Source organism: Nerophis lumbriciformis, linkage group LG29 (assembly GCF_033978685.3).
Source record: "Nerophis lumbriciformis linkage group LG29, RoL_Nlum_v2.1, whole genome shotgun sequence".
NCBI lineage: Eukaryota > Metazoa > Chordata > Actinopteri > Syngnathiformes > Syngnathidae > Nerophis > Nerophis lumbriciformis.
The window spans coordinates 32,591,761-32,607,328 of record NC_084576.2 but is presented as its reverse complement, the minus strand read 5'-3'; the positions used below and the strand labels follow the sequence as shown (position 1 = coordinate 32,607,328).

At 29.5% G+C, this 15,568-nt stretch overlaps 1 protein-coding gene across 1 annotated transcript in view; it reads right to left on the bottom strand.

Moving 5' to 3' along the window:
• Window positions 1-15,568, bottom strand: part of txlnbb (taxilin beta b) — a 38,594-nt gene that overhangs the window by 10,067 nt on the left and 12,959 nt on the right. Inside the window, exons 4-5 of the mRNA XM_061924254.1 lie at window positions 2,004-2,174; window positions 1,731-1,925 (exon numbers count right to left, since the gene is read on the bottom strand). Coding sequence (XP_061780238.1) covers window positions 1,731-1,925; window positions 2,004-2,174 — 366 coding nt within the window. The remainder of the gene's footprint in view (window positions 1-1,730; window positions 1,926-2,003; window positions 2,175-15,568) is intronic.

The following is a 15,568-nucleotide window of genomic DNA, read 5'->3' as shown; positions in this document are numbered from 1 at the left end:
GCCATCATATTGCAGTCTACACGTATCTCTTATGTGTGACTGCCATCATATTGCAGTCTACATGTATCTCTTATGTGTGACTGCCATCATATTGCGGTCTACACGTATCTCTTATGTGTGTATGCCATCACATTGCAGTCTACACGTATCTCTTATGTGTGACTGCCATCATATTGCAGTCTACACGTATCTCTTATGTGTGACTGCCGTCATATTGCAGTCTACACGTATCTCTTATGTGACTGCCGTCATATTGCAGTCTACACGTATCTCTTATGTGTGACTGCCATCATATTGCAGTTGACTCGTATCTCTTATGTGTGACTGCCATCATATTGCAGTCGACACGTATCTCTTATGTGTGACTGCCATCATATTGCAGTCTACATGTATCTCTTATGTGTGACTGCCATCATATTGCAGTCTACATGTATCTCTTATGTGTGACTGCCATCATATTGCAGTCTACACGTATCTCTTATGTGTGTATGCCATCATATTGCTGTCTACATGTATCTCTTATGTGTGACTGCCGTCATATTGCAGTCTACACGTATCTCTTATGTGTGACTGCCATCATATTGCAGTCTACATGTATCTCTTATGTGTGACTGCCATCATATTGCAGTTTACACGTATCTCTTATGTGTGACTGCCATCATATTGCAGTCTACACGTATCTCTTATGTGTGACTGCCATCATATTGCAGTCTACAAGTATCTCTTATGTTTGACTGTCGTCATATTGCAGTCTACACGTATCTCTTATGTGTGACTGCCATCATATTGCAGTCTACACGTATCTCTTATGTGTGACTGCCATCATATTGCAGTCTACACGTATTTCTTATGTGTGACTGCCATCATATTGCAGTCTACACGTATCTCTTATGTGTGACTGCCATCATATTGCAGTTGACTCGTATCTCTTATGTGTGACTGCCATCATATTGCAGTCGACACGTATCTCTTATGTGTGACTGCCATCATATTGCAGTTTATACTCATCTCTTTTGTGTAACTGCCATCATATTGCAGTCTACACGTTTCTCTTATGTGTGACTGCCATCATATTGCAGTCTACACGTATCTCTTATGTGTGACTGCCATCATATTGCAGTCTACACCTATCTCTTATGTGTGACTGCCATCATATTGCAGTCTACACGTATCTCTTATGTGTGACTGCCATCATATTGCAGTCTACACGTATCTCTTATGTGTGACTGCCGTCATATTGCAGTCTACACGTATCTCTTATGTGTGACTGCCATCATATTGCAGTCTACGCGCATCTCTTATGTGTGACTGCCACCATATTGCAGTCGACACGTATCTCTTATGTGTGACTGCCATCATATTGCAGTCTACACGTATCTCTTGTGTGTGACTGCCATCACATTGCAGTCTACACGTATCTCTTATGTGTGACTGCCATCATATTGCAGTCTACACGTATCTCTTATGTGTGACTGACGTCATATTGTAGTCTACACGTATCTGTTATGTGTGACTGCCATCATATTGCAGTCTACACATATCTCTTATGTGTGACTGCCATCTACTGGTCACACTTATTGTTTCGCCATGTACCAAATCAAATGACTTGGAGGTCGTACGTAGACTTTTGAGCAGGACTGTGGTTGTTTCCTGGTTTGCGGGTATAATCCGAACAATACGACCTGGGACTTTGGACTTTGTGCTCTGTGAGAATTGGTTCTGCAACATACCGCCTCCCGCTGGTCGTACTGAGTAATGAGCCCCTTCAGCTTGTCGGCCAGGGCGCTGTTCTCCTCGCACAGTTTGGTGTTCCTGCTGCTGTGCTCCTCGATCTGAGCCTGGATGTCTCCCAGCGTGCCCTGGAAGTGCGTGGTGATCTCCTTCCTCTTCAGGTCGTCCTCGCGGCACCTCTGCAGCGTCTCCTCCTGCCTCGCAAACAAGGCCCGTCAGCGTTTCGGACCAATCGGACGACAGGGTTTTTGTTTTTATTTTCAACGAAGCACCTTCAAGGTCTTGTTGTGCCTCTGCAGTTCTCGACACAGTCCCTCCAGTTTGCTGCGAGCCAACACGGCCCGGCTGTGCTCGCTCTGGAGCTGGTCCTTCTCCTTCATGGTCTGCAGCAGCTTCTTCTGCAGGACCTTCAGCTGCTTCTGGTCACTCCTGTGCTCCTCCAGCTGCAACAACAACAACAACAACAACAACATCAACAACAACAACAGTGAACAGGAAGTGCCTCACATGGAGAGACAAGTTTTTTTCCACCTCAGCGTAGACTTCAGATTAGTACGGATTATTTCAGTCGTCAATTCCTGAGAATTTCTAGGATTCTCGATACTGGTTGCTTTGTTGGGTCTGCTCCCTTTGTTGTTGTTGTTTTACTTTTGTGGCTGTGTGTAAAAGTGTCTGGTTGCATCAGCTGAACTATTTTAATGTCTTTAATGTCCTTTGTGTTCTTTGATGTTTGATGTGTGCTATGGCTATGAGGGTTTTTTCTTCTTCCTTGGTAAAAGTTGATTTTCAAGGTAAAAGTTGATTTTCAAGGTAAAAGTTGATTTTCAAGAAAAAAAAAGATTTTCAAGGTAAAAGTTGATTTTCAAGGTAAAAGTTGATTTTCAAGAAGAAAAAAAAAGATTTTCAAGGTAAAAGTTGATTTTCAAGGTAAAAGTTGATTTTCAAGAAAAAAAAAGATTTTCAAGGTAAAAGTTGATTTTCAAGACAAAAAATGATTTTCAAGGTAAAAGTTGATTTTCAAGGAAAAAAATTATTTTCAAGGTAAAAGTTGATTTTCAAGACAAAAAAATATTTTCAAGGTAAAAGTTGATTTTCAAGACAAAAAATGATTTTCAAGGTAAAAGTTGATTTTCAAGGTAAAAGTTGATTTTCAAGGTAAAAGTTGATTTTCAAGACAAAAAATTATTTTCAAGGAAAAAAAAGATTTTCAAGGTAAAAGTTGATTTTCAAGGAAAAAAATTATTTTCAAGGTAAAAGTTGATTTTCAAGGTAAAAAATGATTTTCAAGGTAAAAGTTTATTTTCAAGACAAAAAAATATTTTCAAGGTAAAAGTTGATTTTCAAGACAAAAAATGATTTTCAAGGTAAAAGTTGATTTTCAAGACAAAAAATGATTTTCAAGGTAAAAGTTGATTTTCAAGACAAAAAATGATTTTCAAGGTAAAAGTTGACTTTCAAGGTAAAAGTTGATTTTCAAGGTATCCATCCATCCATCCATCCATTTTCTACCGCTTAATCCCTTTGGGGTCGCGGGGGATTTTCAAGGTAAAAATTGATTTTCAAGACAAAAAATTATTTTCAAGGTAAAAGTTGATTTTCAAAGTAAAAGTTGATTTTCAAGGAAAAAAATGATTTTCAAGACAAAAAACTATTTTCAAGGTATTAGTTGACTTTCAAGACAAAAAATGATTTTCAAGGTAAAAATTTTATTTTTAAGGTAAAAGTTGATTTTCAAGACAAAAAATTATTTTCAAAGTAAAAGTTGATTTTCAAGGTAAAAGTTGATTTTCAAAACAAAAAATGATTTTCAAGGTAAGAGTTGATTTTCAAGAAAAAAATGATTTTCAAGGTAAAAGTTGATTTTCAAGGTAAAAGTTGATTTTCAAGGTAAAAGTTGATTTTCAAGAAAAAAAATTATTTTCAAGGTAAAAGTTGATTTTCAAGGTAAAAGTTGATTTTCAAGTAAAAGTTGATTTTCAAGACAAAAAATTATTTTCAAGGTAAAAATTGATTTTCAAGACAAAAAATGATCTTCAAGGTAAAAGTTGATTTTCAAGGTAAAAAATGATTTTCAAGGTAAAAGTTTATTTTCAAGACAAAAAAATATTTTCAAGGTAAAAGTTGATTTTCAAGACAAAAAATGATTTTCAAGGTAAAAGTTGATTTTCAAGACAAAAAATGATTTTCAAGGTAAAAGTTGATTTTCAAGACAAAAAATGATTTTCAAGGTAAAAGTTGACTTTCAAGGTAAAAGTTGATTTTCAAGGTATCCATCCATCCATCCATCCATTTTCTACCGCTTAATCCCTTTGGGGTCGCGGGGGATTTTCAAGGTAAAAATTGATTTTCAAGACAAAAAATTATTTTCAAGGTAAAAGTTGATTTTCAAAGTAAAAGTTGATTTTCAAGGAAAAAAATGATTTTCAAGACAAAAAAATATTTTCAAGGTATTAGTTGACTTTCAAGACAAAAAATGATTTTCAAGGTAAAAATTTTATTTTTAAGGTAAAAGTTGATTTTCAAGACAAAAAATGATTTTCAAGGTAAGAGTTGATTTTCAAGAAAAAAATGATTTTCAAGGTAAGAGTTGATTTTCAAGAAAAAAATGATTTTCAAGGTAAAAATTTTATTTTTAAGGTAAAAGTTGATTTTCAAGGTAAAAGTTGATTTTCAAGGTAAAAGTTGATTTTCAAAACAAAAAATGATTTTCAAGGTAAGAGTTGATTTTCAAGAAAAAAATGATTTTCAAGGTAAAAGTTTATTTTCAAGGTAAAAGTTGATTTTCAAGGTAAAAGTTGATTTTCAAGAAAAAAAATGATTTTCAAGGTAAAAGTTGATTTTCAAGGTAAAAGTTGATTTTCAAGTAAAAGTTGATTTTCAAGACAAAAAATTATTTTCAAGGTAAAAATTGATTTTCAAGACAAAAAATGATTTTCAAGGTAAAAGTTGATTTTCAAGGTAAAAAATGATTTTCAAGGTAAAAGTTTATTTTCAAGACAAAAAAATATTTTCAAGGTAAAAGTTGATTTTCAAGACAAAAAATGATTTTCAAGGTAAAAGTTGATTTTCAAGACAAAAAATGATTTTCAAGGTAAAAGTTGATTTTCAAGACAAAAAATGATTTTCAAGGTAAAAGTTGACTTTCAAGGTAAAAGTTGATTTTCAAGGTATCCATCCATCCATCCATCCATTTTCTACCGCTTAATCCCTTTGGGGTCGCGGGGGATTTTCAAGGTAAAAATTGATTTTCAAGACAAAAAATTATTTTCAAGGTAAAAGTTGATTTTCAAAGTAAAAGTTGATTTTCAAGGAAAAAAATGATTTTCAAGACAAAAAAATATTTTCAAGGTATTAGTTGACTTTCAAGACAAAAAATGATTTTCAAGGTAAACATTTTATTTTTAAGGTAAAAGTTGATTTTCAAGACAAAAAATTATTTTCAAAGTAAAAGTTGATTTTCAAGGTAAAAGTTGATTTTCAAAACAAAAAATGATTTTCAAGGTAAGAGTTGATTTTCAAGAAAAAAATGATTTTCAAGGTAAAAGTTTATTTTCAAGGTAAAAGTTGATTTTCAAGGTAAAAGTTGATTTTCAAGAAAAAAAATGATTTTCAAGGTAAAAGTTGATTTTCAAGGTAAAAGTTGATTTTCAAGTAAAAGTTGATTTTCAAGACAAAAAATTATTTTCAAGGTAAAAATTAAATTTTTAAGGTAAAAGTTGATTTTCAAGCCAAAAAATTATTTTCAAGGTAAAAGTTGATTTTCAAGGTAAAAGTTGATTTTCAAGTAAAAGTTGATTTTCAAGACAAAAATTATTTTCAAGGAAAAAAATGATTTTCAAGGTAAAAGTTGATTGTCAAAACAAAAAATGATTTTCAAGGTAAAAGTTGATTTTCAAGAAGAAAATGATTTTCAAGGTAAAAGTTGATTTTCAAGACAAAAAATTATTTTCAAGGAAAAAAAATATTTTCAAGGTAAAATTTGACTTTCAAGGTAAAATTAGATTTTCAAGACAAAAAATGATTTTCAAGGTAAAAGTTGATTTTCAAGACAAAAAAATATTTTCAAGACAAAAAATGATTTTCAAGGTAAAAGTTGATTTTCAAGGTAAAAGTTGATTTTCAAGACAAAAAATGAATTTCAAGGTAAAAGTTGATTTTCAAGGTAAAAGTTGATTTTCAAGACAAAAAATGATTTTCAAGGTAAAAGTGAAGGGAATAAGCGGTAGAAAATGGATGGGATGGGAAGTTGATTTTCAAGTAAAAGTTGATTTTCAAGACAAAAAATGATTTTCAGTGGATCATAACCACCGGCCGCAGGGCAACCTGAACTCAAAGCAAACAAGTCGTGTGATGACTTATATACAATTATTGTGGTAACTTATATACAATTATTGTGATGACTTATATACAATTATTCTGATGACTTGTATACAATTATTCTGACACACAGGTTATTACCCGCATGCATAATGTAAATTAAAAAAACAATTAGAAAAAGTGGCCCTCTGAAAGCAGCCATTACTGTGATGTGGCCCTCAATGAAAATAAGTTTGACACCCCTGTATTGGACAGAACAAGTGTGGGCATTATGAGTATTGTTGGCAGGTTTTGGATTGTTTTTCAGAGGATTTTGTGGGCAAAATAGAGAGCACCCATCTACATTGTTAGCAATATTTTATGTGTTTATTTATTTACGACTTACAATTGATTAAAAAAAAAACCAAAAAACATGTATCCATGTCTTAAATTGGGGACGGAGTGGCGCTGTTGGGAGAGTGGCCGTGCCAGCAACCTGAGGGTTCCTGGTTCGATCCCCACCTTCTACCAACTTCGTTGTGTCCTTGGGCAAGACACTTCACCCTTGCTCCTGATGGGTGCTGGTTCAACCCTCGCATGGCAGCTCCCTCCATCAGTGTGTGAATGTGTGTGTGAATGTGTGTGTGAATGAGTGAATGTGGAAATAGTGTCAAAGCGCTTTGAGTACCTTGAAGGTAGAAAAGCTATACAAGTATAAGCCATTTATCATTTTACTGTCTGATTCCAATCAATGCAAGTCATCAACTTATATTCTTGTCTTCATGAAAGAAACATTATCTTTAAACACATTTCACTTGTTAGCCTCTCTTTCATAAATAAATCAACATAAATGATATTTATGAACGATCCCCTCCACTTGCTACATTGAAAAGTAGCTGGCCTGCAGAAAAAGTATTGTTGGCAGGTTTTGGATGTTTTTTTCAGAGGGTTTTGTGAGCAAAATAGAGAGCCAAGCCAAGCTTATTTTGATGCGTTTTTTTTTGTGTGTGGTCAATGTGGAGTGAAAAGAGCAGCATATTTACCTTCAAGCACACAGTCAGTCCTCTTCTAGTCAGTTTAAAGAGCTTTGAAAATGACACAACTGTGATGTCATCAAAAAAGGACGAGTCTATGTTTGTGCGCGCATAGGCTGAGCGTTTTTAAGGCCAGTGGTATGTGTTTGGGTGTGGACAAGAGGCCTAAACCTAGAGATAAGTATGTGTTTACTAAGTATCTGCGTTGGTGTGGACATGAATTGTGTACTTTTATAGGCTGTACTACTGAGTATCCATCCATGGGCAGTCAAATAGTGCCATGTTTTCATACCTTTGTTGTAGGGTTGTACGCTATACCAGTACTAATGTAGTATACCGGTACTAGTATAGTACCACAGTACTAATGAATCAAAAAAAAAATAAAAAAATATTTTCAAGGTAAAAGTTGATTTTCAAGGTAAAAGTTGATTTTCAAGACAAAAAATGATTTTCAAGGTAAAAGTTGATTTTCAAGACAAAAAATGATTTTCAAGGAAAAAAAATATTTTCAAGGTAAAAGTTGATTTTCAAGACAAAAAATTATTTTCAAGGTAAAAGTTGATTTTCAAAACAAAAAATTATATTCAAGGTAAAAGTTGATTTTCAAGAAAAAAAAGATTTTCAAGGTAAAAGTTGATTTTCAAGGTAAAAGTTGATTTTCAAGGAAAAAATGTGATTTTCAAGGTAAAAGTTGATTTTCAAGGTAAAAGTTGATTTTCAAGGTAAAAGTTGATTTTCAAGAAAAAAAATGATTTTCAAGGTAAAAGTTGATTTTCAAGACAAAAAATTATTTTCAAGGAAAAAAAATATTTTCAAGGTAAAATTTGACTTTCAAGGTAAAATTTGATTTTCAAGACAAAAATGATTTTCAAGGTAAAAGTTGATTTTCAAGGTAAAAGTTGATTTTCAAGTTAAAAGTTGATTTTCAAGACAAAAAATGATTTTCAAGGAAAAAAAATATTTTCAAGGTAAAAGTTGATTTTCAAGACAAAAAATTATTTTCAAGGTAAAAGTTGATTTTCAAAACAAAAAATTATTTTCAAGGTAAAAGTTGATTTTCAAGAAAAAAAAGATTTTCAAGGTAAAAGTTGATTTTCAAGGGAAAAATATGATTGATTTTCAAGTTAAAGTTGATTTTCAAGAAAAAAAATGATTTTCAAGGTAAAAGTTGATTTTCAAGACAAAAAAGATTGTCAAGGTAAAAGTTGATTTTCAAGGTAAAAGTTGATTTTCAAGGTAAAAGTTGATTTTCAAGAAAAAAAATGATTTTCAAGATTAAAGTTGATTTTTAAGACAAAAAATTATTTTCAAGGTAAAAGTTGATTTTCAAGAAAAAAAAGATTTTCAAGGTAAAAGATGATTTTCAAGGTAAAAGTTGATTTTCAAGAAAAAAAAGATTTTCAAGGTAAAAGTTGATTTTCAAGACAAAAAATTATTTTCAAGGAAAAAAAATATTTTCAAGGTAAAATTTGACTTTCAAGGTAAAATTTGATTTTCAAGACAAAAAATGATTTTCAAGGTAAAAGTTGATTTTCAAGTTAAAAGTTGATTTTCAAGACAAAAAATGATTTTCAAGGTAAAAGTTGATTTTCAAGGTAAAAGTTGAATTTCAAGGAAAACATATGATTTTCAAGGTAAAAGTTGATTTTCAAGGTAAAAGTTGATTTTCAAGACAAAAAATTATTTTCAAGGAAAAAAAATATTTTCAAGGTAAAATTTGACTTTCAAGGTCAAATTTGATTTTCAAGACAAAAAATGATTTTCAAGGTAAAAGTTGATTTTCAAGTTAAAAGTTGATTTTCAAGACAAAAAATGATTTTCAAGGAAAAAAAACATTTTCAAGGTAAAAGTTGATTTTAAAGACAAAAAATTATTTTCAAGGTAAAAGTTGATTTTCAAAACAAAAAAATATTTTCAAGGTAAAAGTTGATTTTCAAGAAAAAAAAGATTTTCAAGGTAAAAGTTGATTTTTAAGGTAAAAGTTGATTTTCAAGGAAAAAATATGATTTTCAAGGTAAAAGTTGATTTTCAAGGTAAAAGTTGATTTTCAAGGTAAAAGTTGATTTTCAAGAAAAAAAATGATTTTCAAGATTAAAGTTGATTTTTAAGACAAAAAATTATTTTCAAGGAAAAAAAATATTTTCAAGGTAAACTTTGACTTTCAAGGTAAAATTTGATTTTCAAGACAAAAAATTATTTTCAAGGTAAAAGTTGATTTTCAAGAAAAAAAAGATTTTCAAGGTAAAAGATGATTTTCAAGGTAAAAGTTGATTTTCAAGAAAAAAAAGATTTTCAAGGTAAAAGTTGATTTTCAAGACAAAAAATTATTTTCAAGGAAAAAAAATATTTTCAAGGTAAAATTTGACTTTCAAGGTAAAATTTGATTTTCAAGACAAAAAATGATTTTCAAGGTAAAAGTTGATTTTCAAGTTAAAAGTTGATTTTCAAGACAAAAAATTATTTTCAAGGTAAAAGTTGATTTTCAAGACAAAAAATGATTTTCAAGGTAAAAGTTGATTTTCAAGTTAAAAGTTGATTTTCAAGACAAAAAAATATTTTCAAGGTAAAAGTTGATTTTCAAGGTAAAAGTTGAATTTCAAGGAAAACATATGATTTTCAAGGTAAAAGTTGATTTTCAAGGTAAAAGTTGATTTTCAAGACAAAAAATTATTTTCAAGGAAAAAAAATATTTTCAAGGTAAAATTTGACTTTCAAGGTCAAATTTGATTTTCAAGACAAAAAATGATTTTCAAGGTAAAAGTTGATTTTCAAGTTAAAAGTTGATTTTCAAGACAAAAAATGATTTTCAAGGAAAAAAAAACATTTTCAAGGTAAAAGTTGATTTTCAAGACAAAAAATTATTTTCAAGGAAAAAAATTATTTTCAAGGTAAAATTTGACTTTCAAGGTAAAATTTGATTTTCAAGACAAAAAATGATTTTCAAGGTAAAAGTTGATTTTCAAGTTAAAAGTTGATTTTCAAGACAAAAAATGATTTTCAAGGAAAAAAAATATTTTCAAGGTAAAAGTTGATTTTCAAGACAAAAAATTATTTTCAAGGTAAAAGTTGATTTTCAAAACAAAAAATTATTTTCAAGGTAAAAGTTGATTTTCAAGAAAAAAAAGATTTTCAAGGTAAAAGTTGATTTTCAAGGTAAAAGTTGATTTTCAAGGAAAAAAATATGATTTTCAAGGTAAAAGTTGATTCTCAAGAAAAAAAAAGATTTTCAAGGTAAAAGTTGATTTTCAAGGTAAAAGTTGATTTTCAAGGAAAAAATATGATTTTCAAGGTAAAAGTTGATTTTCAAGGTAAAAGTTGATTTTCAAGGTAAAAGTTGAATTTCAAGGAAAAAATATGATTTTCAAGGTAAATGTTGATTTTCAAGGTAAAAGTTGATTTTCAAGGTAAAAGTTGATTTTCAAGAAAAAAAATGATTTTCAAGGTAAAAGTTGATTTTCAAAACAAAAAATTATTTTCAAGGAAAAAAATTATTTTCAAGGTAAAATTTGACTTTCAAGGTAAAATTTGATTTTCAAGACAAAAAATGATTTTCAAGGTAAAAGTTGATTTTCAAGTTAAAAGTTGATTTTCAAGACAAAAAATGATTTTCAAGGAAAAAAAATATTTTCAAGGTAAAAGTTGATTTTCAAGACAAAAAATTATTTTCAAGGTAAAAGTTGATTTTCAAAACAAAAAATTATTTTCAAGGTAAAAGTTGATTTTCAAGAAAAAAAAGATTTTCAAGGTAAAAGTTGATTTTCAAGGTAAAAGTTGATTTTCAAGGAAAAAAATATGATTTTCAAGGTAAAAGTTGATTTTCAAGGTAAAAGTTGATTTTCAAGGTAAAAGTTGATTTTCAAGACAAAAAATGATTTTCAAGGAAAAAAAATATTTTCAAGGTAAAATTTGACTTTCAAGGTAAAATTTGATTTTCAAGACAAAAAATGATTTTCAAGGTAAAAGTTGATTTTCAAGTTAAAAGTTGATTTTCAAGACAAAAAATGATTTTCAAGGAAAAAATATATTTTCAAGGTAAAAGTTGATTTTCAAGACAAAAAATTATTTTCAAGGTAAAAGTTGATTTTCAAGACAAAAAATTATTTTCAAGGTAAAAGTTGATTTTCAAGAAAAAAAAGATTTTCAAGGTAAAAGTTGATTTTCAAGGTAAAAGTTGATTTTCAAAGAAAAAATATGATTTTCAAGGTAAAAGTTGATTTTCAAGGTAAAAGTTGATTTTCAAGAAAAAAAAAGATTTTCAAGGTAAAAGTTGATTTTCAAGACAAAAAAATGCTTGTTGTAGGGTTGTACACTATACCAGTACTAATGTAGTATACCGGTACTAGTATAGTACCACAGTACTAATGAATCAAAAACGGTACTATACTCTGTTTGAAAAGTATCGTTTTTTTGTTTTTTTTACAGGCATGACGGAGGGTCGTCGTCACGTGGTGACATTGCTGGTTTTAGGAGCAGAGGAGCATGTTGGGCAGCGCACACACACAGAGTACTTACAAGCAGACACAGTGTGGAGACAGAAAAGGGAGAATGGACGCATTTTGGTGTAAAAATTCAAGATAAAGGTGAAGTTATAACACTGAAACACCCTCAGGAAGAGTTGCTTTAAGACATTTTAGCTACTTCTAAATCACTAATCCTGGTCTCCATAGCGACAAATAAAGTGAGTTTCTTACAAGTAGCATTATCACTGGAGGACGAGGAATATCTAAACATGCTTCACTACACACCGTAGGAGGATACAATAGCTCACCACCGTCACAATGTAAACTAATGCCATGTGTGGATCTACACCTGACATCCACTGTAATGATACCAAGTACTGGAGTCGATACTACTATGATTACATCAATAATTTTTTAGCATCACAAAAAAAATTTTGTTCGTTTTTTAAAATATATATTATGTTTAAAAACTCAGTAGGACTGAGAACTTTGAATATGACCAATGTATGATCCTGTAACTACTTGGTATCACATCCATACCTAAATGTGTGGTATCATCCAAAACTAATGTCAAGTATCAAAGAAGAGAAGAATAAGTGATTATTACATTTGAACAGAAGTGTAGATAGAGCATATTAAAAGAGAAAATAAGCAGATATTAACAGTAAATGAACAAGTGGATTAATAATCATTTTTTTACAGTTTGTCCCTCATAATGTAGACTAGAGTTGTAACGATACCAATATTTTGGTACCGGTACTAAAATTAAAAATTAAAAATATTTCTATACTTTTCGGTACTTTTCAGTACTTTTCTAAGTAAAGGGGTCCACAAAAGTTGATTTTCAAGACAAAAAATGATTTTCAAGATAAAAGTTGATTTTCAAGGAAAAAAATGATTTTCAAGACAAAAAAATATTTTCAAGGTAAAAGTTGACTTTCAAGACAAAAAATTATTTTCAAGGTAAAAATTTTATTTTTAAGGTAAAAGTTGATTTTCAAGACAAAAAATGATTTTCAAGATAAAAGTTGATTTTCAAGGAAAAAAATGATTTTCAAGACAAAAAAATATTTTCAAGGTAAAAGTTGATTTTCAAGACAAAAAATTATTTTCAAGGAAAAAAAATATTTTCAAGGTAAAATTTGACTTTCAAGGTCAAATTTGATTTTCAAGACAAAAAATGATTTTCAAGGTAAAAGTTGATTTTCAAGTTAAAAGTTGATTTTCAAGACAAAAAATGATTTTCAAGGAAAAAAAATATTTTCAAGGTAAAAGTTGATTTTCAAGACAAAAAATTATTTTCAAGGTAAAAGTTGATTTTCAAGACAAAAAATTATTTTCAAGGTAAAAGTTGATTTTCAAAACAAAAAAATATTTTCAAGGTAAAAGTTGATTTTCAAGGTAAAAGTTGATTTTCAAGGTAAAAGTTGGTTTTCTAAACAAAAAATTATTTTCAAGGTAAAAGTTGATTTTCAAGGTAAAAGTTGATTTTCAAGAAATAAAAAAGATTTTCAAGGTAAAAGTTGATTTTCAAGGTAAAAGTTGATTTTCAAGACAAAAAATGATTTTCAAGGTAAAAGTTGATTTTCAAGGTAAAAGTTGATTTTCAAGACAAAAAAATATTTTCTAGGTAAAAATTTTATTTTTAAGGTAAAAGTTGATTTTTGAAGACAAAAAATGATTTTCAAGGTAAAAGTTGATTTTCAAGTTAAAAGTTGATTTTCAAGTAAAAGTTGATTTTCAAGACAAAAAATGATTTTCAAGGAAAAAAAATATTTTCAAGGTAAAAGTTGATTTTCAAGACAAAAAATTATTTTCAAGGTAAAAGTTGATTTTCAAAACAAAAAATTATTTTCAAGGTAAAAGTTGATTTTCAAGACAAAAAATTATTTTCAAGGTAAAAGTTGATTTTCAAGACAAAAAATTATTTTCAAGGTAAAAGTTGATTTTCAAAACAAAAAATTATTTTCAAGGTAAAAGTTGATTTTCAAGGTAAAAGTTGATTTTCAAGGTAAAAGTTGGTTTTCTAAACAAAAAATTATTTTCAAGGTAAAAGTTGATTTTCAAGGTAAAAGTTGATTTTCAAGGTAAAAGTTGATTTTCAAGGTAAAAGTTGATTTTCAAGAAAAAAAAATTTTCAAGGTAAAAGTTGATTTTCAAGACAAAAAATGAATCAAAAACGGTACTATACTCTGTTTGAAAAGTATCGTTTTTTGTTTTTTTTTACAGGCATGACGGAGCGTTGTCGTCACGTGGTGACATTGCTGGTTTTAGGAGCAGAGGAGCATGTTGGGCAGCGCACACACACAGAGTACTTACAAGCAGACACAGTGTGTAGACAGAAAAGGGAGAATGGATGCATTTTGGTGTAAAAATCAAGATAACGGTGAAGTTATAACACTGAAACACCCTCAGGAAGAGTTGCTTTAACACATTTTAGCTACTTCTAAATCACTAATCCTGGTCTCCATAGCGACAAATAAAGTAAGTTTCTTACAAGTACCATTATCACTGGAGGACGAGCAATATCTAAACATGCTTCACTACACACCGTAGGAGGATACAATAGCTCACCGGCGTCACAATGTAAACAAATGCCATGGGTGGATCTACACCTGACATCCACTGTAATGATACCAAGTACTGGAGTCGATACTACTATGATTACATCAATATTTTTTAGCATCACAAAATCTTTTTTTTTTTCGTTTTTTAAAATATATATTATGTTTGTAAACTCAGTAGGACTGAGGACTTTGAATATGAGCAATGTATGATCCTGTAACTACTTGGTATCACATGCATACCTAAATGTGTGGTATCATCCAAAACTAATGTCAAGTATCAAAGAAGAGAAGAATAAGTGATTATTACATTTGAACAGAAGTGTAGATAGAACATGTTCAAACAGAAAATAAGCAGATATTAACAGTAAATGAACAAGTGAATTAATAATCATTTTTTTACAGTTTGTCCCTCATAATGTAGACTAGAGTTGAAACGGTACCAATATTTTGGTACCGATACTAAAATTTAAAATTAAAAATATTTCTATACTTTTCGGTACTTTTCAGTACTTTTCTAAGTTAAGGGGTCCACAAAAGTTGATTTTCAAGACAAAAAATGATTTTCAAGACAAAAAAATATTTTCAAGGTAAAAGTTGACTTTCAAGACAAAAAATTATTTTCAAGGTAAAAATTTTATTTTTAAGGTAAAAGTTGATTTTCAAGACAAAAAATGATTTTCAAGGTAAAAGTTGATTTTCAAGTTAAAAGTTGATTTTCAAGTAAAAGTTGATTTTCAAGACAAAAAATGATTTTCAAGGAAAAAGTTGATTTTCAAAACAAAAAATTATTTTCAAGGTAAAAGTTGATTTTCAAGACAAAAAATTATTTTCAAGGTAAAAGTTGATTTTCAAGGTAAAAGTTGATTTTCAAGAAATAAAAAAAGATTTTCAAGGTAAAAGTTGATTTTCAAGGTAAAAGTTGATTTTCAAGACAAAAAATTATTTTCAAGGTAAAAGTTGATTTTCAAAACAAAAAATTATTTTCAAGGTAAAAGTTGATTTTCAAGACAAAAAATTATTTTCAAGGTAAAAGTTGATTTTCAAGACAAAAAATTATTTTCAAGGTAAAAGTTGATTTTCAAAACAAAAAATTATTTTCAAGGTAAAAGTTGATTTTCAAGGTAAAAGTTGATTTTCAAGGTAAAAGTTGGTTTTCTAAACAAAAAATTATTTTCAAGGTAAAAGTTGATTTTCAAGGTAAAAGTTGATTTTCAAGGTAAAAGTTGATTTTCAAGGTAAAAGTTGATTTTCAAGAAAAAAAAATTTTCAAGGTAAAAGTTGATTTTCAAGACAAAAAATGAATCAAAAACGGTACTATACTCTGTTTGAAAAGTATCGTTTTTTGTTTTTTTTTACAGGCATGACGGAGCGTTGTCGTCACGTGGTGACATTGCTGGTTTTACGAGCAGAGGAGCATGTTGGGCAGCGCACACACACAGAGTACTTACAAGCAGACACAGTGTGTAGACAGAAAAGGGAG